A 13828-nucleotide genomic window follows, 5' to 3' on the forward strand; every position below is an offset into this window, starting at 1 on the left:
GATTTCGAATTCAGTTTTTTTTTTTTTTCAGAATTGAACGAACAATGGAAAAACCTTTTGCGCTCCTACAGAAGTGACAACAAATTTAAAATTTACGAAATAAAAATTAAAATTAAATAAAACACAATGGGCACACACTGAAACTGGAAACCAAAGAGCACAGAAAGAAGAAGACAAATACAACAACAGCAACAAAACAGCAACAACCAAATATAATAATAATAAAAATTAACATACAAACTAAAATGCATACGAAATGAGGCTGAGAAGCGCGCAGAGAGGCTGTGCGACGATCGGCGATGGACGATCGATAGCGCTTTATGGGCGATAGTTTTTGTTGCTGTAGTACGAGTTCATTGAGTTCCGAATTCATTGATGGATCGCAGCGCTATAACGGCAGCCAGGCAGCCAGCCAAAGCTAACTGTGTGTTCCAAAATAGAAACATATATATGTATGTATGTGTGTATATACAATATGGCATGGCTGGGCAGGCACAAATTTACGATCGTACATAATTCAAATTTATGCAGATGGATTCACGGCATGGCTAAGCGCAAATAAATCATGCTTTTTAAGTGCCAGCCAAGCATTTGTTTTGGCCAAACACCTTGAATGGCAGCCTGGCAACTCTGTCACAAGCAGCCAAAGCAACAACAGCAACAAAAACAAAACTACCGTGAGGCAATCATCGCAGCGAAACTTTGTCATCCTGCTCGCCAGCAGCAGCAGCAGCAGCAGCAGCAGCAGAAGCAGTTGAAGCAGCAGCAGCTGTTGACAACGTTCCAGTTTCAAAGCCTTTATATATATGCATATATATATAGTGTATATAGAAACATATCTCTGAGCCGCCCACATCTTCTGCGTCTGTCTGTTGGCAGCCTTTTTCTACCCCGTTCGGCTGCCGCAGCTTCTCCGCAGTGTTGAAATTTATGCGACCGCAGCGCTGCCGTATGAATTTGTAATTTTTCACAAAATGTTTTTATTTTTTTTATTTTTCATTCTTTTATTTACTGTCTGTTGTTGTTGCTGTTGTTGTGGGGGCTCTTTATTAATTTTGGCAATTAATGAAATTTAATACTTTTGCGCACAGTGCAAACTGTTTTCGAGCTGCTTTTGTCAAGTCATCGCCAGCTGCGAGCGCTCGAGTCTGTGCGAGCAGTTGATTATTGTGCAACTTGATCAAATATATTATTGTATATAAAATATAAATAAAGAAGGGATATTGCGGAGTTGAACATAAACTATAGAAAATTCAATTGGACTATAGTTAACAATAGTTAAATAAATCTACGAAATGATAGAAACATTTTTGAAGGCACTTTTTACTCTTTAAAAATATTGTAATTTAAAAAAACTTCGGACCATAAATTAAGTACCTTTTGTGGGTAATACGAATCATAGGGTTTGTTCAAATGGTCAACAGTTTTATTGTGCGCTGGACCAAAATGCGATCCCCCGCATTACTCGAGCTGAACGATGTTTATTTGTTTATTTTTCGTATTTTTTTTAGAAAGCTGTGAAAACAAGATTTACGATCGATTTTCATGTGCTTAGCGCCACATGAACTTCCGTTGATTTAGAGTCGACTGCGAGAGGAAAGAAGAAGAGGCACCGAGTCGAGTCGAGTCGAGGTGTTGGCTGGGCGTAGGTGTCATCAGCTGTAAGCCCCAACCCCAACCGCAGTCACAGACACAGAGACAGACACAGTCACAGTTATAGCCTCGACTACAGCTACAGCTACAGCTCCATCTCCATTTTCAGTTTAAACAAATTGAATTTAAAATTAATCGTATTTGATATCGCTAACAAAAAAGTCACAGAGACAGACAGAGCAGGAGAACAACAGAGAGAGAGAGGGAGAGAGAGAGAGTGAGAGAAAAATGTTTTATTACATTGATTTGCATTTAAATCGATGTTTCGACTGAGATGGCTATATCAAGAGCGAGCGGCAGAGCAAGAGAGAGGCGAATAGATTTGGGATGGGGATTGGAATTGCGGCTCAGATGATAACGAGCACAGCGAGCGGTCAGAAAACGTTGACAAGCTGACAAGAGCCGAAACCCAACCCAAAGCAAAGCAAAACAAATAAAAAGCGAAGAATTCTCAATGAATTTGGTCGGACGAGGTCTTTTGGTTTCTGAATGAATGAATTCTAGATGCATAAATAATACCCCCATGTAGAACTTAGACCAGAACTAAGAAATGCAATTTGCTGCTTTGTAGGTGGTGGCGTCTCCGTGGCATAGGGCTCGGGCATAAGGTTTTGGCCCAACTCGCGTCAGTATCTGCTGCTCTCGCTGTTGTTTGGGCCAAATCACGATTTATGCTCAGCAAATGCTTTTTAGCCAGAGGCTAAACTAAAAGAAAAAAAAAAATGAAGTAAGTAACAAAAAGCCAAAATAAAAGAAGACAAAAAGCTGAACACAAATTTGTTCATTCAACGTACAGCTGAGGCGGGCAACAGGTTTTCTCTTGTTGTTGCAAAGTCGATCGTGCCAAACAATGAGAAAATGAAACTCATCTCGCGTACTCGCTCTTATCCAGCTGCTCGCCAAGCGCTGCCTCCTCCCACTCCGCGGACACCAGAGAGCCGGAGAGACACTCGAGACTGAGCCAGCGACTGAGACGGAGACTGAGACGGAGACTCTGATTGAGACTGAGAGACTGTTGTTGTTGCTTTGGCCAAAAACCAGCCCCAGAGCGAGTTGCGAGCTGTGAGTCGCGAGTCTGGAGCTGCGAGTCGAGAGTCGCGAGTCGCGAGCCGCGAGTTGCCTGCCACTCAACTCAGTGGAATGGCATCCGAATCCTACCGTGGGAAATGAACAGTAGTTGCTTTTGGCTTTTGGAGCAACAACAAGTTTAATGCTACAGTCAGTTGTTTGCTGCTGCTGTTGTTGTTGTTGTTGCTGTTGTTGTTGCTGCTGTTGTTGTTGTTGTTGGCTTTGCAATTTCACTGCAGCTTTTTGGTCGTCGGCGCATATCAAATAAGCCTAATAATAATGCAATTTATGCCAAAGCAAAGCGAAAAGAGCCACAAAATGACTTTTGACTTGCTCTATTTTGTATGCCCACGGTTAGACAGAGATGGAGCGAGAGCGACGACAAGAGAGAGAGGGAGAGGGAGAGGGAGAGAGAGGGAGAGGGAGAGAGAGGGAAAGGAAGAGTGTGTTTATAATAATGAGAGAGAGAGAGAGAGAAAGATGGAATTTTATTACAAAAGAGAGCAATTCGTATGTTTCAACAATAGCTAGACATATATAAATATATGTATGTATATAATACATAAAATATATTTATTTAATAGGTACTCGCCCAAAATATTTCGGATTTATACAAATCTCTTATTAGCCTCTCTCTCTCTCCTTCCCTCTCTTTCTCTATCTCTCTCTTTCTCCCTCTCTCTCTTTGGGGTTTAAGTTAACTAGTAAACTACAATTCATTAGAAAGCTAACAAATCTAAAAAATTCTGCATTAGGTTGATATAATATAAAACTTAGTCTTGTTAAATTGTTAAATTATTTTTAATGTAAAATGTAATGCAATGTTAATAAAATATAAAAATGTTTACAAAAAAAAAAAAATAAATAAATAAATAAAAAAAATAAATAAATTGTTGTATTCATGAAACATTAATTTTGACCATTTACCATTTACTTAATGGTTTCTTGGCTATTACGCTTTCTGTTTTTTTTTTTTTTTTTTTTTTTTATATATATATATTATTAATATAATCATTTTGTTTGATGTTTTTATAGTATTTAAAATGCGTACAGAGATTTGGCCATAACTATTGAGTTTTTAGATATTGAGATATTATAATTGCAATTAAATTTAAAACATTAATTAATCTATTAGCTATTAATCTTCATTGCATTCATGAACAACTATTTTTAAGAAACCGAACCGTTTTCTATAACGTTTAGTAATTTAAACGCGTCGAAAGCTTTAATTCAACTAATTGAATTTAAATTGAAGCAAAAAAAAATATTTATTTGAATAAAAAAATGTGATCATATAAAAATAAATAGACAGTAAATGTATCAAATCTTAATTGTTGTCAAGTCAGCCAGAAACAATATTTTATTTATTTTTATTCAATTATTTATATAAAGTTTTTTCATTGATACATATATTTTCTTGAATTTTATAAATAAGGTTTTTTTTTGTGTTTGTATTATTTAATAAGTATAAATATACAAAAAGTGTATGTATGTATATAGCATTTCAACATTGGGTGTATTTGGCTTCACATGCGGTTAAATTTTGAAGGATGATGGAAAACCCTGAGCGCGTGCACAGAAAAGTCCGCAGCAGTTGACAAGCTGTGTTGCAGTTGTTGCTGTTGTTGTTGTTGTTGTTGCTTTCTTGTTGTTGTATGGTGTGTTTTGGGAAAACCTTTTAGCACCTTTGGCCACAGCCGCAGCGCAAATCACAACAAGTTGCGCATCGCCGGGACCTGAGCAATTGGGAATTAGGAATTGGGCTGATAAGCTGGCCAAGTGGGCAAACAAAGCGTTTGCGCGTGCGCAGCGAGCTGAGTGTGAGTGAGAGAGACTCAGACTGAGGGAGAGAGTGAGTGAGATAGAAAGCAGGAGAGGGTAGAGCAACACCTACGGGCGAGCAAGCGGTTTCGCGGTTGCGTCTCAGGTTTGCTTTGGTTTCGGATTGGTTTGGTTAGGCTCGTGGTTGGGTTCGTGGTTGGGTTCGTGGTTATGTGGTAGTAGCGGCATCCTCTCATCTAAGTGCGATGTGGCTGCTTATCTGATCAAGCGCAGGACACGCGTGCGTCTACGTGAGTGTTCGTGTGTGTGTGTGTGTGAACTGTAGATAACAAAGAGGTGATAATTGACCGCCCTATTGGCTTAGCAACCAATTACAAAGCTTATCAGCTGCACTGCAGCAATCAAATCAAACAACGTTCGACGGGGCGGAGCAACGCCGGTGGTCTGCCCTGTTGCTGTGGTTGCTGTTGCTGTTGCTGTTGTTGCCCCCATCGATAGCCATCGATCGGTGTAAACAAGGCCAACAACAACAACAACAAGAACAACAGCAGCACACCCATGGCCAAGTGTGAAATGTGCCCGGGTCGTGTCGACTCGATCGCATTCGTATGCTAAATACCGAATGGACTCCCTCGCTTATCAGTTGTTTGCCTGGTCGGCAGGGTCGAGTGTTTGACGCACTGTCTCCTGGTCGTAGGCATGCACCAGCAATGCCACCTCCAGATTCAGTTGGGCAATGTCATCCTTTAGCTTGGCAATCGCCTTCTTAATCTGCTGCACAGAGCCTGCAAAGAGATGGTAAATCACATGAATAACTTTGATAATAGCAGGAGAGAGAGAGGGAGAGACAGAGAGAGAGAGATAGAGAGAGGGGAGTGGGAGTAAGAGTCATTAAATAAATATGCTATGAATCAGTTGAGGCTCTGGCTCAACTCACTCACTATTTCGACACATTGGTATTTCCCACTAAAATCACAATTGACAGCGAGAGGAATGCGAAGAGGCACTCTGAGAACATGTGAATTCGCTGAGCAATGAGTAACAAATTGTGTATCGACTTATTCGATTGGCTATCTTCTATGATATGCTATAAATAATAATGAATCATCGATTATTGAATCATAGAACATTTGAACATGAAACATCTGAAATTATTTCTAGAATTATATTTAAAAGGAGGCTCCAGAGCGAAGAGAGAGGGAGACAGAGAGAGAAATGCAAAAGCTACGGCTGAAAAGAAGGAGACGGGCATAGTGATAGCTATACGGGGAGTAATATAAACATATGAAAAGTAAAAGAAGTAATATTATATAAATGATAATATCAAATAAGAACAAGTTGATATACAAAAAGTTAGGTAAATAATAGCAAGACTTCAGTTTAAAAAAATAATAATAATAATATAAAATAAAAAATACATACATACATTAAAAAAATAATAATAATATTAATTCATTTTATTAAAAATTCTTTAAATTAAAAGAACTTATAAAACCAAGTTGATTAAAAAATTATTTCTTTTAATTCGTAAAAAAATATATAAATTGCAAAAATAATAATTATGAATAAATATAAATGGCACAACAAAAAATTTTATTTCTGAAAATGAATGAACATAATAAAATTTTCAAATAATTAGATCGGACTAATCAAACTCTCTCGTAGTTCATCTAGCTTCCATTCGTCTTTCAACCGCTCCAAATATAAGCCACATCGTGGCATACTCACTGCCATCGGACATGACTTGCCCGCGTCGTTCCATTTCCTGCTTCTTGAGCTCCTGCTCGGCCATCACCTCGCTGAGCTGGTTCATCTGCTTCTCGGACTCGTCCTGGATCTGCGTTTGGGCGTACTGCACGGTGGATAGCTCAATGGAGAGCTCCTTGTACTGCTGGATGAGCTGCTGGAGCTCGTTGTTCAAGTGCTTCTCCCGGCTCTCGATCTTCTCCAGGCTGAAGGTGAACTCGCTGTGGAGTTTCTTGAGCTGCGTCTGCGTCGTCTCGGCTACGTTGGCGATGCTCGTGTTGAGCGTCTCCATTTGGCTGATGTGGGTGCGCCAGTCGCGGGCGTCGGCCTTGACGAACACCTTCAGCTGCGGCAGCACGCGCTCCAGCTCCAGGCGCCACTCCTGCTGATCGTTGAGCCGAGCGCTCAGCTCGTCCGTCGTGCTGGCTGGCAGCTCGCCCAGGGAGCGATTCTGGCGATTGAGCCAGTTGAGCTGCTTGTAATGGTGCGCATCCAGCTCGAGATCGCTGTCGTCGCTGAGCGCAGCAGCATTCTGCTCATCCTCCAACTTCTCCAATATGATCTCCGCATTGTCCTCCAAATAGTCGCCCACGAACTCCTCCTCCTGGGCGATGTGCAGGCGTTGATAGTTCACTTTCGTCACCTTCAGCGCCTGCGTGGCCAGCACATCGAGCACCATGAGACAGATGGGTCCAGCGCCCCGTATTAGCTTATTGGGAGCAAAGTCCACTGGGACATCCTGCAGAGATTCAACTGCCTCCATTCCATACATTTTCAATTAGCTACACAAACTTACGATTTCCTCCAGTATTTGCATTATCTTTGCTATAACCGTATTGGGATCATCGTACTCCTGTGGCCGCTCCATTTCCTTGCCCAGCTTCCTGCACAGCCACCAGCAGATCAGGGTAAACATGAAGAATTGCTCGCCGGGATTCGTTGCCTTCAAAAAATAAAATCGCGAAAGAGGTTTTAATTTATATTCCCTCAGTAGATGTTTCTCATAGTTGAGCAGCTTCAGCTTCTCCAGCAAGTCGTCCGATTGAAAGTTTTGCAATTGTTGCGTTTTATCAGTGGCATCTTCCTGCATTTTATTGAAGCTCTTTTTCAAGACTGAAAAAATTAAATATGTTTGTTTGGGTTTGCTGATTTCCATGGAAACCAGATGGCCACTGACAAACAGAACATTTTCCCATGGAAGACTATGATGAATATTTATATATAGTAATAATAATGCTTTGGTGCACTGTTTGCAACCCAGTCATATATATTTGCAATGATTTTGCATTTGAATATATGCTAAAATTACAACTAAATTTGATTTGGCGCAAAATAAATACTCAACAGATGGCGCTAGTAAACAGTTGTCATTCACACGGACAAGTTGACATATTCATGTTGTCAACTTGTATAAGGTAGAAATGGTATATTCCCTTTGCGTACAATTAAAATTTTATATTTGAAAATTACACGCACATATTTTGAATAATTGTATTTTATTTGATATTACAGCACTCATCTTACTGTCTGCTTTAATATTACAGCACTCATCTTACTGTCTGCTTAGTTTTCTCACTTCGCAACTAATCGATACACCGCATAATAATATCGATATATATTGTCTATCAGCGCTATGTGAGCGTCGCTTTTGGTCAATTGATTCAAATTTTTGACGCCTTAGAGAAAAAAAACGGATTGAAAATGTATAATAATTTAGATTTAAATGCTTTGACCATCGAAGACATAGTTGAAGAGTACAAGTTACTGCATGAGCGTCATAAGCGACTTAAGGAACGCAGCGAGGAGGACGCCCAACGCCTACACGAACTGAAACGCAGCCTAGACACATCCTTGGCGGCGGAAAGATATTTAACACAGGAGCTAGAGCATCTAAGTGCCCAATCACAAGCGTCATGTCCTACGCCAGAGCCGCGTATGCAACAAGAATTGGAGGAGCTGCGTCGTAAATACAAGAACCTGCAGCTGGAGCATGAAGCCTTGCAGCAGGACTACGATGCCAAGGTTGAGGATGCGGCCAGCCTCAAGGCGAAGCTGGAGAGCACAGTGCGCGATATGGAATCGCTTGCCTTGGTGAAGGCGAACAGTGTAGACGATGAAACCACATCACGTTTTAATGCACTGGAGCAGGAAAATGCAGAGCTTATGCATAAATTGGCCGAATATGAGGAGATTAAAGTGAAAAATACGTTTGCCGTAGCCGAGCAGGAGGTGAGTAAATGGATTATAACATCCTGTTGCTACAATCTTATTTTCCACTCAGAAAACAATTGAGATATTGAAAGATAAAATCGATTGCCTGGAGCAAAATCTGCGTAGCAAACGAGACGAACTCGAGGAGAAGCTGCAGGTGCTGGAGAGCACACAGGAGCAGCTGGTGGATGCCAATGCCAAAATAGCGATGCTCAGCAGTGCCCCGGAACACAATGGTTGAGTAGGCGAGTGGAGATCGTTGAAGTTTTATTTTTAATATAAATTGCTTGCAGATCGCAAAGGCAATTCACTGTTTGCGGAAGTGGACGATCAGCGGCAGGTGATGAAGCACTTACTGGCCAGCCAAAAGAAGAGCTACCTGGACATGAAGAAGATATTCAATGAGAGCAAATTCGAAATACATCGACTCAAGCGGGAGAACGTAGCCATGCACACTGAGCTGCAAGCATGCAGCACAATCTTCTGCAGCGCTGACAGAACCTATCAGAGTGAGCAATAGCTTGGAGAACTCGAATATATGACTCTTAACTTACTCTGATTCACTCTTTGCAGATAAACTGAATGAGCGCATTCGCAAGCTGTTGCAGCAAAATGCCAAACTTGAGAACGATTTGAATGTGACGCAGGAGCGCTTGCGCGAATTGGCCAGGCAGAAGTCGGTGACTTGGCTTGATTCCATGCTGGATTTCTGCAAGTATGAGTTGGCCGAACGCTTGGGCCATGCTGTGGCAAAGCTGTGCAATCATGTGCTTAGCTTTACCAGCTACAGATTGTTTTTATTGTGATAGGCCGTTATTAGGTTAGGCTGCGTTTAGATTTAGTTCATAACATTCCCATTCCATTTAGACGCGAAACGGACGAGCTGAAGACCCAATTGCACAGCCTGCACATCCAAAATGCCATGCTCGAGGAACAGTTGCGCAACATGCAACAGGACATGGCACGGTGGGTGCAAACGGTTCACCTCGTGAGCTCTTTTAACACACTTGTTTTTGTTGTTTAGCTGGCGCTTTGAATCGCTGAAGTCACGCTGCGTGTTGATCGATCGCGAGAATCTGCTGATGGAGCACAAGATTGCCTTTAAGCCCATGAAGGCCATGGAGTTCGATATCAAGGAAGCTGAAATAAAAGCTGCCTTGCCACGCATAGCCAGCGTCGCCGCCGCACCAGCCAACGTGACAACAAAAGCTGAAATTATTGTATTGGATACGCCGCTAAAGCCGCCCGCAGTTTGCGTCAATGTGCAAACCGATGTCATTCTCTTGGACACTCCGCTTGAGCCTGAGCCGGAAGCAAACCCTCGACCTGCCATTAAATATGCACAGCTCTCTTGTCCAATTAAAGTAAAGCGTGAGGTGATTGAGCAGCCATCCACGGAAAACTCGGCCCAACAGGAGCAGCTGGAGCAGGTCGAATGCAAAAAGGAGCCAGAGCAAACTGATGTAATCGAACCGTTGAGCGCTTCGTCTCCGTTAATTAGCACTCCTCCCGTTGCGCAGATTCGTGTAAAAAGCGAGCAACAGCTTATGTTACCTGAAATGGAATCAGCTGAGGCATCTGCTGAGCTTCCTCCTCTGCCTGCCAAGCCTCAGCGCAAGGGCACGCCTATCAAATTACGTCAGATCAAAGCAGAGATTGATGATGAGGAGGAGCAGGAGCAAGCTCCAACACCAGCCAAGCCGCAGCGCAAGGGTACGCCAGTTAAAACAAAGGAGGAGCCGCTCGAGTTTTATGAAATTTGTGAGGCAAAACCCTTGCGCAAGGGCACGCCAGTCAGAGTCAAAGCTAGTGCCATGGGCACTGAGGTCTCTGGTCACTGTGCAGTGCGCTCCATACTAACAAAGAAGCGCGACCTGTTTGCCGAGGATAACCAAAAGAATGTCCAGTTCAGCAGCAATGCGCCCATCGTGCACAATCTGAGTCCTGATCTGTGCAGTCCAGCACCGTGCAGCAAGGAGAATGCACAGCCCGATAGCCAGGATGTAAAGCCGGTCAAGAAATCACAGAGCATCATACGACGCATTGTTGTGGCATCCAAGAAGCCAGCGAGCTCTTAAGCAGAACGCCAAATGCATAATTACAAATAAAGTGTTTAATTAAAGCTAAGACTTAGGCAATAAATTACACACCAAACAACAACGAGACGTACAAACTTAATAGTTCTTGCCGATCCAAGGGCCACACATGGACACTTAGTGCATCAGCCATCAAGATGGGGAAATACGTAAACCTGGAATGATATAACTTAGATTTATGAAAAGCCTTAAACAAAATTTTTGTATAAGCTAAAGCTAAAATGCAATTATTGCCCAAGTGGTTGCAATGCATAGAAATGTAAAAAATGTATCTATTTAAATTGTATTGCTCGGGATCAGATGCAGTCCCAGAGCTACGGCATATATGTTGAACATCTTTAGGTAATACCATTTAAATTTATGCAAATGATAATCGTTTATGTGCAAGTGGGCTATAGGGTGAACTGCATTATGATGATTCAATTCAAGAAATTAACTATTAATAAAGGTCCCTATGTAAATCAATAATTTTACTCATGTTATAGAAACTAGTTTCAACAATAAAATATAAAAAAGTTAAAGTACATTTATAAAGCTGGGGATTCAGATATAAAAATATATAATATAATTCTAACTATAATTTCTCATCTATTTACATGCATTTCCAAGAATTCATATTACCCGTTTTGACAGTTTTTGAAGGATATATAATCTCTGATTATTTATTGGAACTCTGAATTATGTACGATTAGATCATCTACTTAGCACAGCAAACAGACGACAATATTGTGCTGATAGCACTCAGAGAAGATCTACGGCAACACAACAAACGCCTTTCTTTGCTTACTTCATGAAACGCGATGATAGCTAGACGTCCATCGGCTGCTCCTCCTCGAAGCCCAAGTGCTCGTAGATGGGCGCTGAGGCTGCGGGCAGTTCAACAGGAGCTTCATCCGCTTCTTTGGTGTCGATCGGCTCCTTGATCTCTGTGTACAGCTGATAGGGCAGATCTGTGGGCATGGCCTCGTAGGTGACGTGGTGGGTGCGCGAGCAGCTGCCGTGGGATTGCCGTGGGCCGGCGCAGTTGCAAATGGAGGCGGAGCCGCTCACTGGTGTCTCATAGCCATCGGCCAGAGCTATGGGCAACTCCAGCTCCTCGGCCACGTTGGCGCCGCTGCTGCCATTGGCGATGGGATAGCGCACGATGTCGATGTGATCCACGAAGCGATGGCTGCTGGAGGCCTTGCCGCCGCCGAAGCAGGGCAGTCCGCCGGAGTAGTATGACCAATGGAACATGCGCTCGCAGTGCAGATAGAGGTACAGCAGCAGGAAGAGCAGCGCAATGCCCAGCGGCAGCATGAAGACTATGACGAGTGCCTCCGAGCGCTGGCTGTGCGACTGCTGCAAGGGATTGCCGTAGAGCACCGTGTGACTGGAGACATTCAAGTGGCCGTGGCTAACGGACCAGTTGCTCTCGGTCTTGTTTCGTGGAGTGCTTGGCTGCACTGCCTCCTGCTCCTTCGCCTTCTCCAGCTGCGGCATGCAGCTCAGCCCGTTCACATTGATGTGGGATATGTACTTGGCGTAGCGGAACAGGCGAAACAGCTGCGGCTGGTCATGCGAGAAGTTGAGCAGCCACTGGCAGCTCCACGGATTGTCGTCGATGTGTATGTGCAGTTGCTGCACCTGCTCCCAGGCCGCGTGCTCCGTCTGCTCCAGGCGCACCAGCTCATTGGAGGTCAGATCCAGCCGGGTGAGACTTCCTGCAGCTAGCTCCAGCAGCTGCGGCCACGAAATGCTGTGCAGCTGATTCCGCTGCAGCTGCAGAGACTGCAAATGCTGCAGCTGGGCAAACCAAGTGCTGTTCAGGCTCCGCAGGTGATTCGCGCTGAGATCGAGGCTGATGAGCGAGCTGTTCGACAGCTGCAGCTCTCTCAGCGCATTTCCACTCAAGTTGAGCTGCTGCAGCTTGGTGCTTATGGAGGCATCGAGTGCGAAGCTGCTCAGCTCACACTCGACCAGGCTGAGGTGGAGCAGCTGCTCGGTGCCATTGGCGAGGCGTAGGTGTCGCGGCTCGATGAGCGTCTGCTGCACCAGCAGCTCGGCCAGCTGCCCAGGCAGCGACTCCAGGACCTCACTCCTCACCAGCTTCAGCTGTGTCAGCTCCAGACGCTGCAGTTGCTCCAGCTGCTCCAGCAGCTCCGCCTGCCGCAGCGCCAGCTGACGCTCGCGTCGTATGCTCAACTGCTGCAGCTCTTGGCATCCCTCGAGCGGCTCGAGCAGCCGCAGCGAGTTGTCCTCCAGCAACAGCTGCTGCAGGTGCGGCAGCAATGCGAAGCTGTTGCCACTAAGCGTGCCCAGCTCATTGTGGCGCAGGGCGACAACACGCAGCCGCTCCAACTCCTGCTCCTGCTCCTGCTCCTTTTCCATTCCACAGCTTAAGGGCAGGCTAGTTTCCAGCACAAAGCGCTCGATCTCCACGCTCTCCAGCTGCGCACAGTTGTCCAGATAGGCTAGGCCATAGCCGGCGACCTCGGCCAGCGGCGGCGTCTGGCTGCCATTGAGGCGCACATGCAGCTTGCCAGCCACACGTTGCGCGCCCAGGTCAAAGACGGCTCCACCAGTGGCGCTGCCATTGTCCGCGCAATCGATGTCCAGCGGCAGACCAAAATCCTGCATGCTGCGCTGATCCGGCGGCGTTACATAGAGCATGGCACGTATGAGGCAGGAGCTCTCAGCTCCGACCACAACAGCTGGCAGCAGCAACAGCAACAGTAGCAGCAGAGGCAGAGGCAGTGGCAGTGCGTAGCTGCCTGTTGAGACGGTGCTGCAGTGCGTCATCGGCTCGTTGGCATTCCACTTGAGCAGCGAAGCGTATCGCATCTTTGTCGAACAGCAGCCGCTCCCGTTGCGTGCAAAAACTCAACTGCGCAGCCCTCCCAGTGCGGAAAAGTGGAAAAGCGGAAAAGCTTTAGCTCTGGCGTCGCACCTTTGGCTCTCGCCAGGTCAGCGCCAGCCCCCCGCCGTTCGCTCGAATATTGAAAACATGAGTTTCTCACTTTGTTTCAGTTTCAGTTTTTGATTTTGTTATAAATTTAGCTATTTTGTGTCGCTCTGCTCTTTGCTCTCCACACACGAGAGTTCTTCTACACAGCTGTCAGCACTGCGCCCGTACCCCCTTCACGCAGCGCCACGCCTCCACGCCCAGTCAACGGAAGCAGCAAGCACTTTTCGCACAGAGCCCACTCGGCAGCATGCCTCCAAAGTGGCTGTGGAATATGTTTATCCATACTGTATGGCTATATATATCAGCATCAGCTATATATGCATGT

General features: G+C 44.7%; 3 protein-coding genes across 3 annotated transcripts; 1 reads left to right on the forward strand and 2 right to left on the reverse strand.

Annotated features, from left to right (window-relative positions):
• Nucleotides 1-4185: 4185 nt before the first annotated feature.
• On the reverse strand, nt 4186-7416 carry IFT57 (intraflagellar transport 57). The gene is made up of 3 exons (XM_030386914.2): nt 7046-7416; nt 6232-6988; nt 4186-5288 (listed from the first exon to the last, which is right to left on the reverse strand). The coding sequence occupies exons 1-3, from the start codon at nt 7403-7405 to the stop codon at nt 5143-5145; spliced, it is 1263 nt and encodes a 420-aa protein (XP_030242774.2). The 5' UTR covers nt 7406-7416; the 3' UTR covers nt 4186-5142.
• A 446-nt stretch (nt 7417-7862) lies between these two features.
• On the forward strand, nt 7863-10620 carry Spindly (spindle apparatus coiled-coil protein 1 spindly). The gene is made up of 6 exons (XM_030386912.2): nt 7863-8478; nt 8531-8696; nt 8754-8969; nt 9034-9175; nt 9328-9426; nt 9485-10620. The coding sequence occupies exons 1-6, from the start codon at nt 7951-7953 to the stop codon at nt 10536-10538; spliced, it is 2205 nt and encodes a 734-aa protein (XP_030242772.1). The 5' UTR covers nt 7863-7950; the 3' UTR covers nt 10539-10620.
• Nucleotides 10621-11143: 523 nt separating this feature from the next.
• LOC115563618 (uncharacterized) lies at nt 11144-13644 on the reverse strand. The gene has a single exon (XM_030386913.2). The coding sequence runs from the start codon at nt 13377-13379 to the stop codon at nt 11364-11366; it is 2016 nt and encodes a 671-aa protein (XP_030242773.1). The 5' UTR covers nt 13380-13644; the 3' UTR covers nt 11144-11363.
• Nucleotides 13645-13828: the final 184 nt, after the last annotated feature.

This window comes from Drosophila navojoa, chromosome 3 (genome assembly GCF_054131105.1).
Source record: "Drosophila navojoa isolate 15081-1374.11 chromosome 3, UAZ_NAV_1.0, whole genome shotgun sequence".
Classification (NCBI taxonomy): Eukaryota; Metazoa; Arthropoda; class Insecta; order Diptera; family Drosophilidae; genus Drosophila; species Drosophila navojoa.

Bases quoted from the DNA above. Each gene is read 5' to 3' on its own strand.
- IFT57 (XM_030386914.2), bottom strand. From the start codon at position 7,405: ATGGAAATCAGCAAACCCAAACAAACATATTTAATTTTTTCAGTCTTG. The intron at 6,989-7,045 runs GTAAGTTTGTGT...GAATCTCTGCAG, and splicing joins TGCAAATACTGGAGGAAATC to GATGTCCCAGTGGACTTTGC. The intron at 5,289-6,231 runs GTGAGTATGCCA...ATCTCTTTGCAG, and splicing joins GCAAGTCATGTCCGATGGCA to GCTCTGTGCAGCAGATTAAG.
- LOC115563618 (XM_030386913.2), bottom strand. From the start codon at position 13,379: ATGCGATACGCTTCGCTGCTCAAGTGGAATGCCAACGAGCCGATGACG.
- Spindly (XM_030386912.2), top strand. From the start codon at position 7,951: ATGTATAATAATTTAGATTTAAATGCTTTGACCATCGAAGACATAGTT. The intron at 9,176-9,327 runs GTATGAGTTGGC...CATTCCATTTAG, and splicing joins TCCATGCTGGATTTCTGCAA to ACGCGAAACGGACGAGCTGA. The intron at 9,427-9,484 runs GTGGGTGCAAAC...TTTGTTGTTTAG, and splicing joins ATGCAACAGGACATGGCACG to CTGGCGCTTTGAATCGCTGA.